The sequence below is a fragment of the Erythrolamprus reginae genome, chromosome 2 (assembly GCF_031021105.1).
Source record: "Erythrolamprus reginae isolate rEryReg1 chromosome 2, rEryReg1.hap1, whole genome shotgun sequence".
NCBI classification, from domain to species: domain Eukaryota; kingdom Metazoa; phylum Chordata; class Lepidosauria; order Squamata; family Dipsadidae; genus Erythrolamprus; species Erythrolamprus reginae.
Genome location: NC_091951.1, coordinates 99,084,759 through 99,110,427, shown reverse-complemented (window position 1 = coordinate 99,110,427; position 25,669 = coordinate 99,084,759). Strand labels below are relative to the sequence as shown.

Below are 25,669 nucleotides of genomic sequence, written 5' to 3'. Positions count from 1 at the left end.
CCCATAGGAATCAATGGAAAAGCAATTAATGCGTGCAAGCCCAAAATTCACCCCTTTTGCCAGCCGAAGCGCCCGTTTTTGCACTGCTGGGATTTCCCTGAGGCTCCCCTCCATGGGAAACCCCACCTCCGGACTTCTATGTTTTTGCGATGCTGCAGGGAAATCACAGCAGGGGAATCCCAGCATCGCAAAAACAAGCACTTTGCTGGCAACAGAAGTCCGGAGGTGGGGTTTCCCAGCAAAGGGAGCATCAGTGAAATCGCAGCATCGCAAAAACACTGAAGTCCTCGAAACCCCACCTCTGGACCTCTGTGTTTTTGCGATGTTGTGATTTCACTGAGGCTCCCCTCCCTGGGAAACCCCACCTCTGGACTTCCGTTGCCAGCGAAGCACCCATTTTTGCGCTGCTGGGATTCCTCTGCTGGGATCCCCTGCAGCATCACAAAAACACGGAAGTCCGGAAGTGGAGTTTCCCATGGAGGGGAGCCTCAGGGGAATCCCAGCAGTGCAAAAACGGGTGCTTCGCCGGCAACGGAAGTCCGGAAGCGGGGCATCCCAACAGTGGCGGTGGGTTTGTAAGGTGAAAATAGTTTGTAAGAAGAGGCAAAAAAATCTTAAACCCCGGGTTTGTATCTCAAAAAGCTTGTATGACGAGGCGTTTGTAAGATGAGGTATCACTGTACTTTCTTTTAAATATTAGATTTGTTGCATTGCACATTGTTATTATTATTGTTGTGAGCCGCCCCGAGTCTGCGGAGAAGGGCGGCATACAAATCTAATAAATTATTATTATTATTATTATTATTATTATTATTATTATTATTATTATTATTAGGAGGAAACTGTGGGTGGTTTATGGGGAGATACAGTAACATGGCAGGGAGATGTAAGCAACATATTTCATCATCAGAACCTGGACCAGCAGGCTTCTTCAATAACTGAAATGTCACCCAAAAGTAGAATATGTGTAGCTCAGGGTTGAAAAAGGAGAGGTCCTTGGTGCTTGCTGAGCTTGGTTATTTTCTTGCAGACATTTCATCACCCAAACAAGGTAACATCATCAGTGCTAGCGCTGGAGGAAAGCTTCCACCGTTGAAAACATGCACCTTCAAAGCACCTGTGCATCTTTTATACAGGTGTAGCTGGGATCCCCACAATGTGTCATGCTGGCCAATTTTCTGCTGATAGAAGTGTGCCTGGGACACATAAATAATATGCACGGTCCCATTGGGGACTTATACTAAATCTTTTTTTATTTGGCTCCTGGCCGTCTGTTACAATTCAGTTTATCCCCATGGTGCAATCTCCATCCTGCTGAGTAAACCTAACACGAAGACCTTTGCTTTCAGTTATATTGATCAGGAACTGTTTGTTCTGCCCAAAGCAGTCAACAAAACCTCTCTATTTCATCCGTTCCCGGACACCACCATGACAGCTCAATTGCTGCTTCTCCTGCTATTGGTGATTTTGAATCCATGGGAGCGATTCTTGGTGAGATTCCAGAACATCAAATTTCATATTTGTTTCATTCTATTAGTATTGACATCCAACTCTTAACCTTCACGTACTAGGTATTTGTCTATATGGGAAGATATAATGGAGACGAAATGGAATATGAATGAGGCATGGTCTAGAATGTGGTCTATTTCCTAACTTTGTTTCCTACTCCAGAATATTTCAGATCCCTTACTGAGACTTGCGATGTGCTCTCAAGTCCAGCGACTCAGGCATAAGATTGGGATTTGTGAGTCTCGGGAGGCTTTTTTTGTGTGTATTGTTTTGTGACATGAGATATGCTTCATTGTTACTCGTTTGTCTTGTAGGAGAAAAATATCCATTGTTGAAAACAATTGGTTTCCTCAGCACTCAAGTAATCTATTGTCCTCAGTGGTGCTTGTGGACCATCCTTATATATGTTTATTAATGTTAGGGATCCTGTTTAAAAATGTGTGGAAGCTGTGTGGATTTGTTGCCATATCACCAGGGACAGCTAACGAACATATTCCTATTCCCCTCCTCGTGGAAACACCATTTTCTTGAGAGATGGAAGATTTTTAAACATTTGCATTTATATTTTGAACTCCAGAGGTCAAATAGCACTGCTCTTAATTGTTCCCATGGGAGCTTTCATTTTGACTCCAAAATAAAACCACCCACGCGCATACTAAATTCCAAATAAGAATTGGAAAACTTTCACAAGGCTATTTCCTCCTGCACAATGCTGTACTCTTTTGTGAGCTTTTTAAGAGCCATAATAGGTATGTGTGTTTTAAGAGGACACAATAGGTATGTCTGTTTCTTTCCCCCTTCAGCAGAAGTGATTTCGCTGTGCAATTTGAAAAGTAGCAGAAAAAGGATTCCTGCGGTAAAAAGGCCATTAAGTTGCAGGGATCCTGCAAGTCCCAAGGTTATTCCTCATACCATTATGTTCAGCCATAAGTTATTTTGCTGTGAGTCCTGTTTGCTTCTGGAGAAAAAAAGAGGATTTGTATAACAAGAATGGGAAATGTGTAGTTTCTGGCAATGACATTATCTTCTGGATTCTACGTCCCTGCTACATAGCAGCTTTCTCTAACTGACAGGGATAGAAATTGTACAAGTCTGTATTACAGAAGGCAGCTGTAAAAACAGCTTACAGAGACAGCTGTTACAATCTTCCATATATTAACTTAGGACATTAAAATTTACAGACAGTTGTAATATTTTGTAAGTGGACGATATTTATTTGTTTTAAAAAATTATATCACTGTTTATTTTATAATCAACTCTGGGTGTCTCCTAACAATATAAAAACCATAATAAAAAGTATAAGCAACTATAAAACTAAGCATGTCAAAAACATTGAAAATCTGGCCTCAAGTTATATAGTCCCTTATGCCAGTGCTCTGGGGAAAAGCCAGATCTTCAAAGTTTTATGGAAGGCTAGGAGGGTGGAAGTTTGCCAATCTTCAGGGAGAAAGCTATTTCATAGGACAGTGGCTGCCATGGGAAAGACTTCCTAGCTTCCATCAGATCAGAGGTGAGTTCCTACCGATTCTAACTGGTTCTTTAGAACCATTAGTAAACCAGTGATGATGTCACATAACTAGTTCTTTCAGTGTCTTCTGTGGGTGCCGCCATCTTGGATTTTGCTTCTGCACATGCGCGGAAGCTATTTTTGGATTGCTGTGCTCGCGCATTCCTGCCGCAACCCTGAGTGAACCAGCAACAAATGGAACCATAGCCCACCCTTGCATCAGATATTTAGTGGAAGGGACTAGCTAGCAGCATGCCCCCTCTATCTGACCAGTTGGGAAAGATAGATTTCCTTTGGGAAAGGTGATCCTGCAGATAAGCTGGCTGGACCAACCTGGACTTTAAAGGTGATTGTTAGAGTTTGCAGCAATCCAACCAGCACGCAAGTATCCAATTAATAAAATAAGTAAATAATTCTGCAGGATTCATTTATCTAAGAAACTTCTGTATATACAATACGGTAATTTAAATCATGATGCATGTATACAGTACCCATGCAGCAGAAGCCAGAACCAGAACTCAGAATCCAGAAGCACAGAAAACAAAATCACAGAAGCTATATTCACAGAAGCAATATAATATAGAGGTAATATTGCAAGGACAAAGCAACTCTTATATATAAATCAGTCAAGCTAAGCCACTCCCAGGCTCTGCGGCGTTATAATATAGTTTTAAGTCTGGGAGCCCCAAGCCTCCTCTACTTTTACTGTCTTGGAGATATGTAAATTTAATTCTCGGCTTTTTATTTTGCCAGATAAATTTTGAAAAACTTTTATTTATTTCTTTAAAATATTCACGAACTCTCATACACTGACAATGATGACTAGCACCTTAAATTGCATCCAGTAAGGCAGCGCAGTCCAAATAACAGAGATGTTATATGTATAAAACTCTCCATTGCTGTGTGCGCTGCTGCATTCCGAACCAGTTGCAGTTTCTAGATGGTTGCTTGTTTGTCTTAAAATAAAAAGGTGCTACAAATGAATTGTAAAATACAGGTTGTTCTCACTTACTGACTGCAGTTGGAACTGCAGTTCCATTGCTAAGTGACACAGTCTTTAAGCGAAACCTCCCATGATCATGCTCAACCCATTACATTGATAAATGCATTTATATTTACTCTCTCTATGGTTATATTAAAGTTTTCTTCTTTGCATATTCTACCTTTCTAATCAACAAATCCATAAACCATCAATTAATATTTTATTTTTTCAACAAAAAGTCCATTAGGGATTTCCAATCACTAATAAATGCAGTAGTTGATAGTTCTCTAAGCAAATGAGTTAATTTTGCCATCTCTTCTAATTCCACCATCTCCACCAACCATTCCTCCATTTGAGAAAGATATCAGGATCTTTCCAATTTTGCACGAAGGGTGGTGTCACAACAATGATTGTATATAAAAATAATCTTGCTTGGCTTTTTAAAAAGTTGGCTGACTATTAATCCCAACAAAAATGTTCTGCTTCCAGTTAAATCTTATTCTTTGGAATTCTTTATATCACTGTATGTATCTGAATTCAAAATATGTATGGGGTTTTTTTTACAAGTCCATCAAGCATGATAAAATGACCCCTTAATTCCTCCATATTTCCAACGTAAATTGCTGGTTTTCCCATTGACTTTGCTTGTTGGAAGCCAGCTAGGAAGATCACAAATCATGATTGTGGAATGTTATGACTGTCATTAATATCTGCCGGTTGTAAAACATCCTAACCATGGAGACACAGCAATAATTGTAAATTCAAGACCAATTGTAAGCATACTTTTCAATGCTGTTATAATTTTCAACAGTTGCTGAAAATGAGGGTTACCTACAAGTTAGAAAACAAAAACATCAAATAATGTGAGACATTTAATAAAAAGAAGCTGATAGCTTGTAGAAAAGAACAGGATAGAAAATGTGTAAATACTTTATACTGCTTATCTTACAAATAAAGTGGAAAGCTTTTCAAGATAGACCTTACAGAAACAGATGATCTCTTTGTTCCTTTCCTAGTAAGCCTCTTAGCATCTATCAAGGTATTTTGTTATCCTGGAAAGAAGGGAATGTTGCTTTGCAGAGAATATAAATCAAGTTTTGTAAGGTTACTGTGACACGTCCATTTGCTTTTTTGGCAGGGTGTAATTGGTAAGCCCCACAAGGCGAAACATGAAGGTGAGTATGGCTATCGTAGTCTATAATGGGTCTGAAACTTGGACGTGAATGACTGGAGAGGGAGGGAGGGAGAGAAAGAGATATTCTTGTGTCAGTTAAAGAAAGAGAGCAATCCTACCAGGTTCAAGTTTGGAGCTTCTGACTCCCTTCAGCTCAGCCTAAAAGTGGGAGTTCCCCCAAAAAGGTTGTCTTGAGGGCTGCACCCCCATCTTTCACCGTTGGACCACTACAGTACCACGAGCAACACCAAGAAATTGGATCTTGTCTCCATCATCTCACCATTAGAGCTGCTTGGAAACCAAGACCATTAAAGCAAGAATTGTAGCTGGACCACATTTAATAGGAATAGAAGAAGCGGACGAAGGGGGTTGGGGGTAGGAACCAGCCAATGTGCTAATATTGAGTTGCTTCGAGAAGGGCGGCAGAGAAGTCTAATTAATAATAAATAAATAAATAAATAAATAAATAAATAAATAAATAAATAAATAAATGAACGAACGAACGAACGAACGAACAAACAAACAAACAAACAAACAAACAAACAAGCAAATAATATACCGGTAGCAGCCCAAAGTATCAAGACAATGATGAATCCGCATACAGACGGGAGGTTGAACAACTATCCTTGTGGTGTGACCAGAACAATCCAGAACTGAACACACTCAAAACCATAGAAATGGTGGTAGACTTTAGGAGAAACCCTTCTACCCTTCCACTTCTCACAATAGTAGAGAACACAGTATCAATAGTAGAGACCTTCAAATTTCTAGGTTCCACCATATCTCAAGACCTAAAATGTTCACCTAACATCAAAAACATAATCAAAAAAGCACAAACTGCCCAAGGAGCTGCTGACACAGTTCTACAGAGGAATCATTGAGTCTGTCATCTGCACTGGTTTGGTGCTGCAACCCAACAGGACCAACACAGACTTCAGACGACAATCAGAACTGCAGAAAAAACAATTGCTGCCAACCTGCCTTCCATTGAGGACCTGTATACTGCACGAGTCAAAAAGAGAGCGGGAAAATATTTACTGACCCCTCGCATCCTGGACACAAACTGTTTCAAGTCCTATCCTCAAAACGTCACTATAGAGCACTGCACACCAAGACAACTAGACACAAGAACAGTTTTTTCCCGAACGCCATCACTCTACTAAACAAATAATTCCCTCAACACTGTCAGACTTTTTGCTAAATCAGCACTTCTATTTCTACTAGTTTTTCTCATCATTCCTATCATCCTTTTCCTCCCACTTAGGACTGTATGACCGTAACGTGTTGCTTGTATCCTAAGATTTTTATTAATATTGATTGTTTCTTCATTGCTTATTTGACCCTTATGACAATCATTAAGTGTTGTACCGCATGATTCTTGACAAATGTATCTTTTTCTTTTATGTACGCTGAGAGCATATGCACCAAGACAAATTCCTTGTGTGTCCAATCTCACTTGGCCAATAAAGAATTCTATTCTATTTTATTCTATTCTATCAGGAATAAGGCTAGGCTGCTTCTACTCTCTCCATCACCATCACCACCACATTAGCACTTAAGAAATGCAATAATCTTTCACTGGAGTGTGTTATGTAAGGGGATGTAAGGGAGTGGACGTGGCAGGGCAGCCTTTTAGCCCAAGAAATAGACCCATCTCCCTTTGCCTTGCAGTGACATCATCCAGTGAGGAATCCTGTCATTTCCCGTTCCGTTACCAACGCCAAATGCACTACTCCTGTCTCCCTGGTGACTTCCTTAAATCTCAGCTTTGGTAAGTATTGATTGGCCAGAAAAGTATGGATTACATACAGGAATAAGGAGAACTCGGGAGCAAGTAGGGAGCAGAGAAGAAGACGTTTGAGGCTTGATTGACCTTGGGGGCGGATGGGGGAATGAAAGAAGAAGTCACGTGCAAATTGTGGCACTGGCCCCATCTTCCCTACACACTTTGCACGAGACGAGATTCTTCCCTCTCAGGTGCGCCACCACAGAAAACTATGACGGAGACCAACAATGGAAGCTTTGTCAGAAAGAGGAAAGGCCAACAGGTGAGTCAGTGGTGTTTATTTATTAGTTTAAGCCTATGTATTATGGCCCAAACAAAGGATTATTTTTTCCAGGGGCAACGTTCCCTGTGAATGCATCTCAGGTGAAACTGTATTTTTGATATGGCTGCAATCCACAGTGTCAAATTTTATGCCCCTGCTTCGACACAGTCAAATATTAGCTGTATCTATCCAAGGATGATAACCTATAGTCATCTCTTTTCAGGGTACTGTGATCCTAACCCCTGCCTGAACAGGGGCGCCTGCGAAGCTAGGAAGACTGGATTCCACTGCACCTGCACAGCTGGTTTCCATGGGAGACGCTGTGAGATAGGTATGGTTCTGAATCCTCTCTCCTCCCTGTCAGGTATAGAGAGGCCTTTGCACAACCAAGGTCAATGTAAGGTCCATGCTTCTCCTTGCTGGAATGTACAGGGGCCTATGGCATTTCAAATTCATTGACTGAGAGACTAGCTCCCTCTTAAAAGGAATTCATGTGTTTCATAGTGCAGTGATGGTGAACCTTTTTCCCCTCCGTTGCCGAAAGAACGTGTGCTTGCGCAATCGCATATGCACGAGTACCCATACCCATAATTCAATTCCTGTGGAGGGCAAAAACAGCTTCCACTGTCCCCTGCAGGCCTGTTTCCCAACTTCTGATGGGCCCAGTAGGTTCATGTTTCAGCCTTCCCAGGCTCTAAAGGCTTCCCCGGAGCTAGAGAAGGGTAAAAACGCCCTCCCAATCTGCCCGGAGGCTCTCTGGAAGCCAAAAACAGAGCCTCTGTGTGAGCCAAAAATCAACTGGCCGGCACACACATGCACATTGGAGCTGAGCTAGGGCAACAGTTCGCGTGCCAACAGATATGGCTTAGTGTGTCACCCGTGGCACCTGTTAGATCGCAAATGATGAACGGACACTGATCTGATCCGATTCGTTTTATTAGGAATTGGGCAGGAATGGTAACAAAACAACCAGGAGTGAACGGCTACAAATAGAAAGCAAGAATGCCGGCTCGCGGTTGTGCTGCTCTTTTAAAAACTTTTTTCTGCTAGGCGTGTCTAGACAACTTCTTGAATTTCATATTAACCTATTTCCATAACTATTCCATAACTATTTATATATCTTATTTACATACACAACAGCACCCATGCCATAGGTTCGCCATCACTCTCATAGTGTCATATTTTTTCTTCCTGGGGGCATAGAGGGTCCAAAAGGAAAGAGAAAGAATGTTATGATGTTGTAATGGGATGTTAAGAAGCCAGGCGATTTTTAAAGTCTTCCATATTTTAATGAGAGGCTTCCTCGGAACTGTAGGGTAGGGAGGGATGGGGTGTTTTTGTAAACCTCTCCGAGGAGCAGGCATAATTGCTGAAGGTTAATATGAGCTGAGTCTCTCCTCACCCCGTGGCTTGACTTCACAGAAGGCTGCTTTGGATCACAAAGGTGGTTGCATATTGGCAAGAAGGAAACATGGCTGCAATATTTTCCCACTGCTGGACTGAAGGAGTGCCGCTGTCTCATAAGGAAGATTCTCTGCAAGGCAGTGCGCGGAAAAGGTCAGATGCCAAAATGGGCAGACGCAAGCTATAAACCAGTTATGTTGAAATAAAGGGAAGAAATTACTCCATTGCCTGTTGCTCAAAGTATAAGCTTCACATTCTAACGAAGTAGGATCACATAAAGACTTGAATAAAGTCAGAATTACTTTAAAATTCTTACCTTAATAGTGAGGCAATACTAAAACTAATAGTTTTAATAGTAGCTGATAGCGTCTAACTGACTTTGACTGATCTCAAAAAGAAGTGTTGGTTATGACCTATAAAGCCCTTCATGGCACCAAACCAGACTATCTCCGGGACCGCCTTCTGCCGCATGAATCCCAGGGACCAGTTATGTCCCACAGAGTGGGCCTTCTCCGGGTCCCGTCAACTAAACAATGTCATTTGGCGAGACCCAGGGGAAGAGCCTTCTCTGTGGCAGCCCCGGCCCTCTGGAACCAACTCCCCCCAGAGATTAGAATAGCCCCCACCCTCCTTGCCTTTCATAAGCTCCTCAAAACCCACCTCTGCCGTCAGGCATGGGGGAACTGAGATATTCTTTCCCCCTAGGCTTCTACAATTTATGTATGGTATGTTTGTATGTATGATTGGTTTTTTATAACAAGGGTTTTTAGCTGTTTTAGTATTGGATTGTCACATGCTGTTTTTACCACTGTTGTTAGCTGCCCCGAGTCCATGGAGAGGGGCGGCATACAAATCCAATAAATAAATAATAATTTAAAAAAAGTAGGATTAGGCCTAGTTATTATTTGAGTGGAAGATCAGTAAGCAACCCTATGGCTATTGGCTAGATTGGGAAGTTGAAAAAAGATCAAATTTGAAACTAAAATTAGTCCTTGATTTGAGGAAGTTTTATTTTTTTTTCATGTATCAAGTAAGATGGTACCATTACAATGACCGCTAGAAGGCACCCTATGGCCAATTTTGTCTATTATTAGTGTTCTGGTTTCTGGTAGAAGTTTAGCAATTACAAATAACTCTTATTAAATGCATTATATCATGAATAAAGAAACTCCATTTATTTCTCTGCTCTTATGGAATTCAAACACATTTCATACACGCACTTATCTGTTGGTCCATTATCTCCCTTGACCGCATTTCTCACATTCCTTCTCCTTCACCACTTAACAAGATTTATTTTCCTAAATGCATGATCTCTAAAAACAGCAGCCCTGACTATTAACCACACAGAATACCCTTCTTCCCCACTGACCCCCTGACGTGCCAAATACATCACTACAGTATTTAACCCATTCCTCTCCTTAATATCTTCTTCCAGACCTCTGTTCTCTACGTTTTTGGGCCCTTCTGAATTTAGGGTTAACCCAGCGAGCGTCTGATTCTCCCTCGCTAGATCCTGAACTCATAGCCCCATCCTGTGGCTGGCCTCCCACCTGTTCTACTACCTGTAACCCCCCCACACACACACTAATTCATAAACACTATCTGAATCCGAGTCCTCAATATCTTCATCATCCTCCAACTGACCGGGAGTATGTACAACAATTAGAACTCATCAAACATGAGTAGCCAGATGTTATTCTATGTATATCTGATGAAGCCCAAATGGGTGAAGCAGATCACACAGTCCTTCCTGGTGATCAATGTAATTGAAAATTCCTCATTGGATATACTCTGTATCAATTGAAGAAGTCATGTAAAACCTCACACATGAGATCATGACATAATATAACATTTGTATCAGTCTGCTGTCAGAGCTTAAGGAAAGGTGAACTGTATATATCAGTTTTTCTTAACCTTGGTGACTTTAAGAAAGGTGGACTTCAACTCTCAATATTACTCATCCAGCAATTCTAGGAGTTGAAGTCCACCTGTCTTATAGATGCAAAGATTGATAAGTACAGGTATGTATTATTAGAATAGAAACCATTGCTCTATCAAAAAGTCCAGAAGGTACTGGATTTTTTAAAAATAAAAAATATTTGGGGCTTCATTGACCTTGACATGTTTACATGAAAATGTTCTTACTCCTGTTCATACCTCCCATCACTTCTCACCATCTTCTTGAAAAAGCCTTTTTCTTTAAATTCACTAAGGAGGAATTCATAGAGTCCTTCTGGATCAGGCTACAGTTCCTTCTAGTCCAGCATACTAAACACAAGGATGCATTTGAGATGCTTACCACCACCTGGATCAGGTGGACTATAATCCTCTTCCATTTTTACTCCCCAGGATCCTATTTAAGGCCTCCTGCTGCCTATGATTCGGAAGGTAGTAAATACCCACCAACGATAGTAGCCAGTTAGAACCTGATAATCCACAAAGCTGTTGAATCCCTTTGTTGGCATTCAATTCTGGCAGTAAATTCCAGAAAGCTTAACTGTGCTATATAAAATATTTCCTTCTTTTCTTCCTGAATAACTTTGACAAAAGAGGGTGAGGACCTTTCCTCTCACAATATGATTTCTGCCAGACATGGATTTACATAATGTACCACTTTGCTCCTTTCATTCTCTTTCATTCTGAGCCAAAGTGTCCTCCTTACTGAATCCTTCCTCAGAAGGGAGCTGTTTCAGCCTCCTAGTTTATTTTGATTGGCCAATTTTGCATCTTGCCTAGTGCTCTTAAGAGGTGGGGACCAGGGGTGAAATCCAACAGGTTCTGACGGGTTCTGGAGAACCAGTAGCGGAGATTTTGAGTAGTTCAGAGTAGAAGTGGGTTCCTCCTGGTTCAGAAAGCCCGAACTGGTAGCAATCTGCTGGTGATGTCCCTGAACTGGATCACCTCCTCTTCCGCTGCTTGAAAAAGGGCCTTCCCACCCACCCCTGGGTTAATAATGACCTTTATTTCTTCACCCAAAGCACAGCTGATCAGCTCCTCAGCTGTGTTTTGGGCTGATTCCTACTACTCAGCATGTGTGGAAGCCAAATTTCATGAGGAATTGCGTGCACAAAACGTCGAGATGCGAACCAGTGGGGAAGGTAAATAGAACCCACCCCTGGTTCAGAGAACTGGCAAATAACACCTCTGGCTACCCCCTAGAATAGGGTGGGAGTAGAGATTTTGCAATATCCTTTCCCCAGGAGTGAGGAGGGAATGGGGATTTTTCAGTATCCTTTCCCTGTCACGCCCCCCAAGCCACGCCCCCGAAGCCACACCATGCCACCAAGCCACGCCCACAGAAGCAGTAGTTTAAAAAAATGGATTTCACCACTGGTGGGGACTCCATTCCAAGTGTGGTCTCACTATAGGTTTCCTTGAGGGTACAGTTTCACTGGCGGCTGTATGTTTGAATCCTTTCGTACTTCTCCAAGCATGGGATCTGTACTCTTTTCACAGCAGCAGCACACATTAAAATACTGCTGTAATTTGGCCTATGTGCAGTGCAGTGTGTACTTTTAGGCTCCAGTCTTACAGTAATGCTAATTATACCTCATGTTTGCACAACATCATTGAATAAATGGATTTTCTTGGTTTATACAATATGTTAAATTGTGGTTAAGGCTCCAGGCTTGAAACTAGGAGACCAGGTGTACTGGTCTCACCTTCAGCACAAAAGCTAGATAGGTGACTTTAAGCCAACCTCTCCCTCGCTCCCTCTCCCTCTCCCTCTCTTCCTCCATGATGTCAGCTCAGGCAATAAGCTGGTCAGTCAATTCCTACAACTTACAGGCGTTTGGTTGATCCAAGAAGAATTAGATTCTGTCTGGGTAAATGGGCAGCATGAGATAAAGCCAACCCTTAAATAATTTTGTAACAAAGCCTCCAAATGTCTAGGTGGGTCAATGACAAATTGGAAGCACAAAGGGTTGCCTTGCTCCATAATGCTAGCTGCCCCCATTTAAAAATAATAATATTGTATAGAAACATAGAAACATAGAAGTCTGACGGCAGAAAAAGACCTCATGGTCCATCTAGTCTGCCCTTATACTATTTCCTGTATTTTATCTTAGAATGGATATATGTTTATCCCAGGCATGTTTAAATTCAGTTACTGTGGATTTACCAACCACGTCTGCTGGAAGTTTGTTCCAAGGATCTACTACTCTTTCAGTAAAATAATATTTTCTCATGTTGCTTTTGATCTTTCCCCCAACTAACTTCAGATTGTGTCCCCTTGTTCTTGTGTTCACTTTCCTATTAAAAACACTTTAAACACTTTTTAAATATAAAATAAAATGAAATAAAATAAACCAAATCAGGAGCGGCAGGGGCCCTGGGAGGCTTCAAGGGACATGGGCTTGTTGGAGATCCAGGTGCCAAGTCATCAGAAGCTACCAAATGTGAGCCTACCATTGTTTGAGCTGGCATGACAGCTTCTTCTGTATCTTTCTCTGTTGGAACCCATAGCGTGCAGAAGCAACCCCTGTCTGAATGGAGGTCAGTGCATACAGCTGGGTCAGAACTTGGTCTGCAGCTGCCCTGCAAATTTTTCTGGACCATTGTGTGACATAGGTATGTTTATAGTCTTGTTTTTCATATATCCATCTTCACAGTGATAAAGCTGTGCTAGAGCAGTGTTTTTCAACCAGTGTGCCGCAAGACATGGTCAGGTGTGCCGCGAAGAAGGAAGGTCAGGTTCCAGTCTCGCAACTTTTTGCTGAGAGAGAGAGAGTGAGAGAGAAAGAAAGCAAGAGAGAAAGAAAAGAGAAAGAGAAAGCAAGAGAGAGAGAGAAAAAAGCAACAAAGAGAGAGAGAAAAGAAGGAAGGGAGAGAGAGAGAAATGAGAGAAAAAGGAGAGGAAAAAAGAGAAATGAGAAAATGATTGAGACAGAGAATGAGAGGAAAGAGAGAGAAACAAAAGAGAGAGAGAGAGAGAAGTGACTTGATTTAAAGCATATGATAAAAAGCATCCAAAGAATAAGAAAGAGAAAAAACCCAGCCCTCACCTGTTTTTGGAAATGGTTCAAGAGTGTGTATATATACACATACACACACGGGGGGGGGGAGACAGGGATGGAAAAAGAGAGGAGGGTGTCTTAGAGTGTCATTTTGTGTCATTTTGGTTGGTGGTGTGCCCCAGGATTTTGTAAATGTAAAAAATGTGCCACGGCTCAAAAAAGGTTGAAAATCACTGTGCTAGAGGAAGGGCAAAAATAAAAAATAAAAAGGCAGATATGTCATATGCCAACATAAAAGAGAAAAAAATAACAAAGGCGAAATTATGAGCCCACAGAGAAAAAAATAAAACAGTTATATTTCTGTTTTTGGGTTTGGATTCTGTATAAAATATCCAGTCAATGCAATTATATTTTATAGTTTCCTAGGCTGATGTTATGGACAGATGGGCTCCTACTGCTGGATGTATGATAAAGAGAAAGAAGCTTTTGAGTTGTAGGTTCTGAGTCACAAAAGCATGTTTTGTCCATTAAATGTAAAAGAAGAGGAGCAGAATTGATTAGGACGATCCATGTAATAGAAACTTTCTAAACAAGAGCCAACTTTATTCCTCTGGCCCAGTATTAACATCCACTGGCTGCAAAGCTGTTTTAGAGAACACAAAATCAAGTGCCAGCACAATTAGCAGGCAGCAGAATCAACGGTGGGTTGTTACCGGTTCGGATCGGTTTGTGCGAACCGGTGGCAGAAATTTGCCCCTGGTCACTGAACTGGTTGTGAAAGCCAGCTTGCCATGACCCCCAACTGGTTCTCCAGTCACCACTGCTTGAAAGTAGCTGGCAAATTACCCTCTGCTCATGTGCAAAGGCTTCTGCGCATGTGTAGAGGGTCAATACTTCTGACTCGACAAACTTCCAAACTGGTGGGGAAGGTAAAAGAAACCCACCTCTGAGTAGTGTTGGGTGAATCCAACAAAGTTCGGGTTCGGCGGGTTCAGCCGAACTCGGCGGCGAAGTTCGGGTAAGTTCGCCGAACCCGAACCCGAACCTGAACCCCAACACTTCTGGCCCCGCCCTCCCGTCTTTCACCAAAGCAGCCCGCGGCCGCCTGTCTCCTTTTATTTCTTAAGGAAAAGGCTTGGAGTTCCTCAGCCAGCTCCGCTGAGTCAGAGCCCTCACTACCTCCACCTCCTGCCCACTGTGAGGTTCGAGCGAATGCTGAACCTGAATACAGACTTTTTTAAAAGTCCGGGTTTGGGTTTGGTATGCCGAACACCGCAAAGTTCTGCACGGACCTGAACTATACAAGTTCGGTTCGCCCAACACTACCTCTGAGCAGAATGATTGCCTCAAATGGAGAAGGCTGGCAGTTGGTCATATAAAATTATTATTATTATTTATTAGATTTGTATGCCACCCTTCTCCAAAGACTTGGGGCGAGGGAAAAAGAAAGAGAGGCTTATGTTCTATATTTCTGATCAGATAGTACCTATTTGCTGATTTAACCACCAGTCAATGTACTGGTGGTTAAATATACAAACATATTCTATATGTGTGGGCCATTACTTCACCCAGGGCCATTGTGGGGAGGTGGTTATTAAGAAAATCAAGATCACAATCTTGGCTATCATCTTGACTTATTTGGGCCGTCATTGTGGTTGCTCCTGTCTCGTGTAACAAAATATGCCCCCCATATGTGACCCAGAAGCATTCTGAAATCATGGTAAAGAGTAAGATTCCTCACATTATTCTTCAACATTTTACAATCCCTCTCCGATCTCTTCGTGCCCTAGATCACACTGAAACCTGCTACAGTGGGAATGGGCACCTATACCGAGGCATGGCTCAGAGTAGTTCCTCGGGGGCACCATGCCTACCCTGGGACTCCCCAATCCTGCTTATGGAGTATTCCATCAAACTCAGGAATGCAGTAAGCCTGGGCCTAGGGGAACACGCCTTCTGCAGGTGAGATGAAGTTTTAGAATGGGCCTTTCCCCACTGGTGAGTAGAAGGGCTATCTGCCTACCCTTGAGTTGTGGTAATACAATATTGTCCCACTGACAATCTTTCTTTTTTAAAATTTTATTTATTTATTTATTTATTTATATTTTGACATACAAGACAAAGGAAAAAAAACATACATAAAAACATATATATACAACATTTGGGAAATGAAAGTTTCCCCACTTTTTTTTTTGATATTTGATCAGAGAATTACTGTACATTTCTTTTACATAATATTAATTTTTGAATTCTTTTATTTGACGTGTTGCTTTGCATAAATTTTTATTTATTTATTTCTTTTAGCCAATCATAAAATTTTGCCCATGTTTTATAGTAATCTGATTCTTCTTTTCCCTCTAATCTTTTGGATAGCCTGTCCATCTCCACACAGTCTAGCATTTTTTTAATTATTATGTTTTCTTCCGGTATTTTATCTGTTTTCCACTGTTGGGCGTATACTATTCTGGCAGCTGTTAGTACAGTGGTCCCTCGATCATCGCGAGGGTTCCGTTCCAGGACCCCACGCGACAATCGATTTTTCGCGAAGTAGCGGTGCGGAAGTAAAAACACCATCCGCGCATGCGCAGATGGTGTTTTTACTTCCACCGCAGCAGCGAGGAGCCGAAGATTGGGGTTTCCCTGCCGCCTCGCTGCTGCCGCTTGTCCGCGCGCGCGCCACCCGGCCTTTGCCCGCCCACCCCGTTGCTCTCGCTGCTTCCCAGCTGGGAAGCGGCCCCCGCGCGCGCGCCGCCCGGCCTTCCCCCGCCCACCCCGTTGCTCTTATTGCTTCCCAGCTGGGAAGCGGCCCCCGCACGCGCGCCGCCCGGCCTTCCCCCGCCCACCCCATTGCTCTTATTGCTTCCCAGCTGGGAAGCGGCCCCCGCGCGCGCGCCGCCCGGCCTTCCCCCGCCCACCCCGTTGCTCTTATTGCTTCCCAGCTGGGAAGCGGCCCGCGCGCGCGCACCGCCCGGCCTTCCCCCGCCCACCCCGTTGCTCTTATTGCTTCCCAGCTGGGGAAACTCCACCATCTACGCATGCGTGGCCATAGAAAAAAAAGGGCACGCATGCGCAGATGGTGTTGTTCACTTCCGGGTTGAAAACTCGCGATATAGCCCTTTCGCGATGCTCGAGGACGCGAAACGAGGGATCACTGTATATGACAATCTTCTATTGGGTCTCTTTCAAGTCACTGCATCCACTTCACTACCTGCAAAGGTGACCAAGCCAAACAAAGTGTACATACTTTGAAGCCACCCATCCTTGGAAGGTGTCAGAAAAAGGAGGGAAATTATTATTATTATTATTATTATTATTATTATTATTATTATTATTATTATTATTAATTGGACTTGTATGCCACTCCTCTCCGAGGACTCGGAGTGGCTCACAACATGCAATACAAATAACATGTATACAAATCTAATAGTTAAAACAGTAAGCTAAAATCCCATTAGGCTAAAAAACAGTCAGTCTACTCAATCACATCCACACATAACATTTAACCGTCAGAGAAGAACGGGGCATGACTTAGCTGCCCCATGCCTGGCTACATAGATGGGTCTTAAGGGTCTTGCGAAAGGCGAGGAGGGTGGGAGCAATGCAAATCTCCAGAGGGAGCTGATTCCAGAGGGGCGGGGCTGCCACGGAGAAGGCTCTTCCCCTAGGCCTGTCTTCTAGGACAGGGGTCGGCAACCTTAAACACTCAAAGAGCCATTTGGGCCGGTTTGCCACAGAAAAGAAAACACCGGAAGCCACAGACCCTTCCTGTACCCGACTATTTCTTGAGCGGCCACAAAACTAACATATATAGTTGAATTAAACATCCTGTTTCCTTCTGAAACTTTTCTTTTCTTGGATGAGCCGTGGTGGCGCAGCAGGTAGGGTACTGTACTGCAGGCCACTGAAGCTGACTTGTAGATCTGAAGGTCAGCGGTTCAAATCTGATCATCTGCTCAAGGTTGACTCAGCCTTCCATCCTTCCGAGGTGGGTAAAATGAGGACCCGGATTGTGGGGGCAATATGCTGGCTCTGTTAAAAAGTGCTATTGCTAACATGTTGTAAGCCGCCCTGAGTCTAAGGAGAAGGGCGGCATAAAAATCAAGTAAGTAAGTAAGTAAGTACGTAAGTAAGTAAGTAAGTAAGTAAGTAAGTAAGTAAGTAAGTACGTAAGTAAGTAAGTAAGTAAATAAATAAATAAATAAATAAATTTATCCATGGTTCGCCTATTGGGGATCAAAAAGCTCAATAAATTGCGTGCCGGTGGGTCAGGGGCGTATTCCCATTACCACTGCTACCAGAGTGCTGTACGCTCAGCTTCAATTCTCTTGTGTGCGCATGTGTGCTATACACACGCGCCCCAGCATGTTTTTGCTTTTGTGCATGCACAGGAAGCAAAAATGCGCTGAAATCTCATGAGAGAATGCACACACACAAGAGATTTCAGTGATTTTTAATTTGGATTCCAAAGCAAAAAATCATTGGAATCTCTCTCTCGTGCGCCCAAAGCAAAAATATGAAAAAATGAAGAAAAAAGATGGCAGCACCCATAGGATGGCACCAGTAGCGGTCACATGCAAATTGCACAATCTGGTGCCTGCTACCTGTGTGCCATCCCCTGTCATACCAATAGCAACCCATTACTGTGGTGGGTGTCACACATTGGTGATGTGATGCCTATTTTGAATGACACGGAGCCACAGCAGAGGGATGAAAGAGCCACATGTGGCTCCAGAGCTGTGGGTTGCTGACCCCTGTTCTAAAGTAAGTCGGCTAAGGATGACCTAGGGCAGTCTCATCAATGAAATTGAGACTAGTTGAAGGGAACCTCATTGGAGCATAAGGGGGAAAGGGGCATTGATGGGACATGCTTTATGCGGTAGTTAGAGGCACAAATGGGCAAAATAATGAGAATCAAAGAAAGAGACAATATATTGTAAGCCGCCCAGAGTTACGATGTGGTTAGATGGGTGGCTGAAAAATTTGATAAAAATTACATAAATTAATACAGTGGTACCTCTACTTAAGAACTTAATTCATTCTGTGACCAGGTTCTTAAGTAGAAAAGTTTGTAAGCAGAAGCAATTTTTCCCATAGGAATCAATGTAAAAGCAAATAATGCATGCAAACCCATTAGGAAAGAAATAAAAGCTTGGAATTTGGGTGGGAGGAGGAAGAAGAAGAGGAAGACAGTCGCTGCTGAAGGAAGAAGATGAGATGAGGGGAATCAAAAAAATCCAAAACTTTAAGGCTTAAAAAAAAAGAGGAACTCTGAGGTGGCAAGGATGAGCACCCGCCTTCTATACACCCAGCGCGAGGCTGCCTCCCATACACTGCGCTAGAGAGAGAAACTCAGGGGGAATGGCAGGAAACTGGCCAGGCCTTCGTGCTGCTCTCAAATTTCCTGGGAAATTTTTCCTGGCTCGGGTTCTTAAGTAGAAAATGGTTCTTAAGAAGAGGCAAAAAAAATCTTGAACACCAGGTTCTTATCTAGAAAAGTTCTTAAGTAGAGGTGTTCTTAAGTAGAGGTACCACTGCATAAGGGGTTGAAAAAGCAAAGTATCCAGGGATGTAAAATGTCCAATTGCTCCTAAGCAATAGAACAGCTTAAAGAAAATGGAAATTGTAAGAAAGGAAACACTATATTGTAAAGGAATGTTAGTCTAACTTGAACAATCCTAAACATTTTCTTTGGGCAGAAATCCAGATAACGACACCCAGCCATGGTGTTTTTTGCTACAGGACAGACGAATCACCTGGGAGTACTGTAACATTAGCCGCTGTTACCCCCAAAGTGATGGTAAGACAAATCATTCTCTCTGACAGAGCTGAGTATGGCTGAACCCCAGAAGTGAATGAGTCGGGTGGTTTTTCACACAGGTGAAGGGATAACGAAAGCGACAGGAGCACCTCTGGAAGAGATAACCAGGAGCCATGTGACCAGCAAACCCAAGACTGCCACTAGCTCAGCTCCTGTTTGTGGACAACGCTATACAAAAGTCATTTCCTCACGCAGCCGTATAGTAGGGGGTGTGGTAGCACTTCCCGGTGCCCATCCCTATCTTGCTGCTCTCTACATTGGAGAGCAATTCTGTGGAGGAAGCCTCATTGATTCCTGTTGGATCTTGACTGCTGCACATTGCCTGGAATTCAGGTAAGTCCCAGTGCCTTTTCCATGCTATGAGTATAGCATGGGAGCATGTTAGGAGCTTTGAAATTTCAGCAGGATCTGAATGGATGATTTTGGTGACTAACCAGAGCTGTACTGCAATAGCAAAGATAGATTGCCACAAGTTGTCCCAATTCCAAGTTATTTAGGACAGTGTTTCCCAACCTCGGCAACTGGAAGAGATCTGGACTTCAACTCCCAGAATTCCCCAGCCAGCGAATGCTGGCTGGGGAATTCTGGGAGTTGAAGTCCAAATATCTTCCATTTGCCAAGGTTGGGAAACACTGATTTAGGACAACAGGCAGCCATGAATTTATTTCAGCTGTAGCGTACCTCCTGCACGGCTAGGAGTCCTATTCACAACCTAGCTACTACATTTTACCTCAGCTGCAAGTTCCTGATCCACTGTAAGGACAACCCCAGCATTTAACATATGACAGTTAGCTAAAATTTAGATGACTGTTGTGTAAACAAAAGTAGCTGGATGTCCTAATTCAAAAGGTCTTGAAGCATTCATTTGAGATCTCTGGTATTAGTGATTTTTTCCTTTCTTGATAAATGTGCTACATTGGGTGGAAAGATTAAAGGGAATATCTGCCCCCATTTTTAACTTTGGTCCTGCTGATTTATCCCTCCTTCAAAAGATTGTGTACTTCTGCTCCTGAGAAGTTTTCCATAACACACTGCCCTCAAAATGTTGGAATCATGGGGTTTCTAATTAACACATCATGCATTGTTAAAGGCTTCTTTAGATAATCTAGTTATCACCTCGAAAAGTTCTGCTGATTGTACGTTTTGTGCTATAGGCCAGATGTGTCTAGAATTTCAGTGGTGCTTGGGCAGATCTTCTACAATACCAGCACTGAAAACACTGTGAGGTTCCAGGTACAGAAGTATCAACTGCACGAGAATTATTCACAAATAACTAAGGAGCATGACATTGGTGAGGACCTCTTCTTTTAAATCCAGCTCTCAAGGGTTACAAATATCTATTCCATCCCCTCTCTCTAGCTTTGGGAATGAACATCGCTTAGCTTCCAGTGTCTTCCAGACTCAATGCAAACTAGGCCTAGTGCATCTTAGATTGTCCACAAGGTGTTCATTGCATACCTCAGTTTCCATCAAGTGCAAGTAGCTTTCAGCAGCAATTCAAATCTAGTGGATGGGATTAGATTGATATTAGATTGATAATCATTATCTAGAATAGCATAGCTTTATTGTTGGACCCTAATCCATGCGTGGTAGCTGTAGCATGCTGTAGTAAAAATAATGCTGAGTTTTGGCAGAACTTGTCATATGCTTCTTGACGAAAGACTCTTATTTTGGTCGAAGTCTCCATACCTTCAGTCATATTTCATTGGGAGCAATACCAACCTTTTTACTTTTTCATTCAGTTGGCCTGCTTCCTGAAATCTTCATATTTGAACCCTGATTCAGTTTTGCCCTGTTATCCCCAGCTCTGGTGAAACTAAAGGAAAAATCCCCAGGGCATTGCACTGGATTTTCAAACTCCATTTCACCTATATGTCTGCCTGGTTCCTTGGAGACAGCTGAGAGCAACGGACACTGCCAAATTGCAGGATGGGGACATATGTATGAAGGTAAGAAGGCTCTTTAGAAGGCCAGATCCTGAAGATGAAACTCAAATACTTTGGTCACCTAATGAGAACGAAGGATTCACTGGAGAAGAACCTATTGAGGGCAAAAGAAAGGGATGATAGAGAATAAGGTGGCTGGATGGAGTCACTGAAGCAGTAGATGTGAGCTTGAGTGGACTCTAGAAGATGATATAGGACAGGAAGACCTGGAGGAATGTTGTCCATAGGATCGCGATGGGTCGGACACGACTTTGCAACTAACAACAACAACAACAAAGGAGGCAATAACAGATAATTATAAGCTAGACTTGATGGTGGCCTGATTGACTGAGTGACCATCATTCTATATCAAACTTCATAATTCATTAACTGTTAGGGGAAAAATATGTTTTCTCATTTTGTCTCCAGCCCCTTATAACCTGCTTGATGAGCCTATGTAACCCAATATTGTGCTCCCAGATGTAGAGCCAGGGGGACACAAGGGCCATAGCCTTCTTATGCTTGTGTTTTCCAGTAATTGTCATCCAGATGCAACTTGCTTTAGATTTAATATTAGACATGGCACGTAGCCATTACTTTATGGAAGCAGAACAAAATAGGGCTTACAGAATGCAATTTACAGAATGGTTTTTCCAATCTTAAACTATACCAGTGCAATGACTCATTGAAACTTGCTGGTCTTCTGCTGAGATATTTGCTTTCAGGTCTAGCACACAATGTCCTTAAAACAGTTTTCCACTCTGATATCCCTAGGAAACAGGTCCAACTTTGCTGGTTAACAAGTGTAGGAATACCAAATTGACATATCTAGACAACAGGACGTCAAAGAAAGGTGCTTTAAAAAGCAGCAGTAATTTCATTTACTGTCTGGTTAGTAAAAACATTTCCTGAAGGAATGGAATGGAATGGAAAGGAACAGAATAGAAAGAAATAGGATAGGATAGGATAGGATAGGATAGGATAGGATAGGATATGAAATGTCTGTAAAAGTAAGTCAGCAGTAGACCTGGAACTGTTGGAACGTTTATTGTGGAACACAGCAACAGCAACAGTTATTAACTTCAAGAATTACTATAACGACAACAATATGGCCGTGCCTGGCAGCTATTTGTATCCCCTACTGCCAGGCTGGGCCAACCAATCAGATCTCTGTATTTTCCCACCCAAGGATAGGGGGTGGGTAACAATACTTAAATGTCCTCTGGACACAACAGAATAGAATAGAATAGAATAGAATAGAATAGAATAGAATGGAAAGAATGGAATGGAATGGAATGTGACAACAACTTAGTGAGAAGTTGGAGATATATAGATTTTCATATTATTAAAGAAGGAAAATGGAACTAGTACTGTACATAAAATGGAGATATATTTATATAGAGATAAAGTTTTATATTTATATTTTATAATTTAGGAAGAGAAACAACTCGATGAAAATGTGTAAACTGGAATGTCACATCATGTCCATGTCTTTTTGGGTTTTTGTTTGTTTGTTTATCTATAATAAATAAAAAACTTTTTTTAAAAAAACCAAGTATGTGGGTCCAGTATCAAAACCGAATAAATGCTACCAATATGTGTGAGAGGGACTGACAAAAACTGGGGCGAGGTCTCATTTGTGTCAATGTGCTTCTTTCTTTGGCTTCCTCTTTAGGAGCTGACAAACTCTCTGTATATCTGCAGGAGGCAGATGTGCCCATCATTCCTCATGAGCAGTGCCGTTCCCCAGAGGTCCATGGGGCCCAGATAGGCCAACACATGCTATGTGCAGGATACCTGGAAGGAAGAATCGATGCATGTCAGGTAAACCGATTCGAAGTAAAGGAGTCTTCAGAAAGTGGGGCAGAACCTGTCAAGTGGCCAGGAAGGGGTTGTAGTTGTTGTTTTGTGAACTTCCCATAGAGCCACACATTTTGCATCTCAGCTCAATCTCAGCTTGTACCCATAATGTATATATTTATTATTTTTACTTGTTTATTACATTCGTGTGCTGCCCGTCGCACAGTTTGAGGTGGAGAGAATAGAATAAAATAGATTTGAAGAAGAAAAGCTTCTATATTGTAACCTAGATTTCACAGACAGTCTTTCTGTAGCACTCTCTAGGCCAATAGGCTACTTTACACTTCTCTCCAATGTTATTCTTCCTTCTGAAATTCTCAGCTAAATCCCCCATATCAACAAAATTATACTTTAGAAATTTGTGGTGATATTAAGAAACGTTTATTCCAATTTAGGTTCTTCATAGCTCTGAAGACAAAACCTAAAGTGAAAAATGGGTCTTTCCCCATAGTCAATTGAAGCACTGGCAAAAAAAACCCTTTAGATCACTCTATTGCTGAAGTCGTATTTTCTGCAGTTGAGTTTGGAGTGGTTTACATTTAGTTTGAATCTATTACGTGTTCGTGTATTGCTGCAATTGAAGGTGAAATAGTCATTAACAAGAAGGACATTTTGGTATATGATTTTATAAACTACATTTAGATCAGATTGGAGGCGACATAGTTGTAAATTGCCTAATTGCAGTATTTCAAGTCTGGTGGAATAAAATATTTCGTTGCGAGCGGAAGAGGACTCTTCTTGTGAAATATTTCTGTATTCTCTCGATTGTATTAATGTCTTATATGCAATACGTGTTCCAGACAGGTGAGCTGTATTCAAGAATTGGTCTGACAAATGTTTTGTAAGCTCTGGTTAGCAGTTTTATGTTACCAGAGAAGAAACTACGTAAAATTAAATTGACAACTCTTAGTGCTTTTTTGGCAATGTTGTTACAGTGGACTCTAGAACTTAGGTCATTAGATATGAGTACTCTAAGGTCTTTGACAGAGTGGGGGTCATCTACAACTTCGTTTTCTCCAAATTTGTATTTTGTATTCTGATTCTTTTTGCCAATGTGTAAGACAGAGCATTTGTTGATTGAGATTTGAAGTTGCCAGTTGTTTGACCATTCTTTTCTTGGAATTCTATTCTTGGAAGAATGTGTGTGTAGTCTAAGAATGAATGGTAAATATGGCAAATGTGGACCTAATATTTCATTTGCTGAAGCATATGCACCAGTGGTGGATTGCTACTGGTTTGCTTTGATTAGAGCAAACCACTAGCGACAGCAGTGGGAGGCTACACAACGTTCAAAGTTCCAAACTGGTTAGCGAAGGTAAGTGAACCCCACTATTGATATGCATCAAGATTCCTTCATATTATCCTGTTTTATCAATTATTTCTACTTTTAATAAATCTATTTGATTTATCTTGTAGAAATAAAAAGGTATGGAATTGTTGCATAGCTTCTGTTTTGGGATTTTGCTTCGATGAAATCGGGCGTCCGTTTATGGATTTTTGCTAACATAAGAAACAATCCCGCTTAAGAACAAGCGCTGCAGTAACTTCGTAGGGTTCAGACCAGCCCTGTGGGGAATCTGTTTTCAAAACAAAATCACTGTAACCAAAATCCCCACAGCCAGGAGCCATAAAATGGTAGTTTATCCTCAGGAAGTAAAGAGACCGGAGCAGGCTACAGCAGATGGATTTGCAACCCCTACCAATTTCATTAAGAAAAGTTGAAGCTTTTCAACTTTTCAATAATCTGAAATGAGATTATTTGATGCTGCCCTTTGCTGATCCATCTTTCTCCCCTTCTGTGCTTTAGGGAGATTCTGGCGGGCCCCTGGTATGTGAAGAGCGAGGCAAGGCCACCATCCGTGGCATTGTTAGCTGGGGCACAGGCTGTGCCCAAAGGAGCAAACCTGGAGTTTACACCAATGTCGCTCGCTACCTCAGCTGGATTCAAAGCAACATGCATTAGCAAGCCAAAGAGTGGAAAGCCAGTGAAACTGAAATCCTGGGCCATGCGTCAGCTCTCCTCATGGGCTTGAACATCTTCTCTCTTGTTGTATGTGCAGTTCCCTAGGCTAGATGTTGAACATTACAGAATTGGAAGACACCAGTTGTGTGGGATATTTGGGGGGATAATAAACCATCCCGTACCAAATATTCAGACTCCAAGTTGTAGGCAAAAAATAATAATTACTGAGACAATGGGAGGCGTACTACTGCTTGAGTTCGACTGCTCCCTCCTCTCTGCTAGGAAGGCTAGAAACACCAGAAGGGGTGGATGCCTGCACTGTATCCCGAAGCCTCACATTTGTTCTCCATGCCAAATACATCTCAGCGATGGGCATCAACTTGGTGTCATTCTTGAGGAGATTCTGAAAAGGTAGATTTCCCCTCCAATGGATAGAGCCACAAAATCTGGAGCTCAGCTAAATGAAGCCCTTGAAAACTTTGTTTGTTTGTTTGTTTATTAGTCAAATATGTATAGGATAG

General features: G+C 42.1%; 1 protein-coding gene across 3 annotated transcripts; it reads left to right on the top strand.

Moving 5' to 3' along the window:
• The first annotated feature begins 1,382 nt into the window (after positions 1–1,382).
• On the top strand, positions 1,383–25,629 carry F12 (coagulation factor XII). 3 transcript variants are annotated; one of them, XM_070738837.1, is made up of 14 exons: positions 1,383–1,491; positions 5,137–5,173; positions 6,844–6,943; positions 7,150–7,220; positions 7,444–7,551; positions 8,643–8,777; positions 13,092–13,196; positions 15,373–15,544; positions 19,279–19,379; positions 19,460–19,733; positions 20,555–20,691; positions 21,206–21,349; positions 23,001–23,149; positions 24,993–25,629. In XM_070738837.1, exons 1-14 carry the CDS (start codon positions 1,429–1,431, stop codon positions 25,146–25,148), a joined length of 1,752 nt encoding a protein of 583 aa, XP_070594938.1. In that variant the 5' UTR covers positions 1,383–1,428; the 3' UTR covers positions 25,149–25,629. The 3 variants fall into 3 exon arrangements, 2 of the variants coding, with proteins under 2 accessions (XP_070594938.1, XP_070594939.1); XR_011557993.1 differs by having other exon boundaries at positions 1,397–1,491; positions 23,030–23,149; XM_070738838.1 differs by lacking the exon at positions 5,137–5,173.
• Positions 25,630–25,669: the final 40 nt, after the last annotated feature.

What these genes read in the sequence shown, in the direction of transcription:
- F12 (XM_070738837.1), top strand. Translation starts at nt 1,429, where the DNA reads ATGACAGCTCAATTGCTGCTTCTCCTGCTATTGGTGATTTTGAATCCA. An exon ending in GAAAGAGGAAAGGCCAACAG is followed by an intron (nt 7,221 to 7,443) that starts GTGAGTCAGTGG and finishes ATCTCTTTTCAG; the next exon opens with GGTACTGTGATCCTAACCCC. An exon ending in AACTAAGGAGCATGACATTG is followed by an intron (nt 20,692 to 21,205) that starts GTGAGGACCTCT and finishes TGTTATCCCCAG; the next exon opens with CTCTGGTGAAACTAAAGGAA.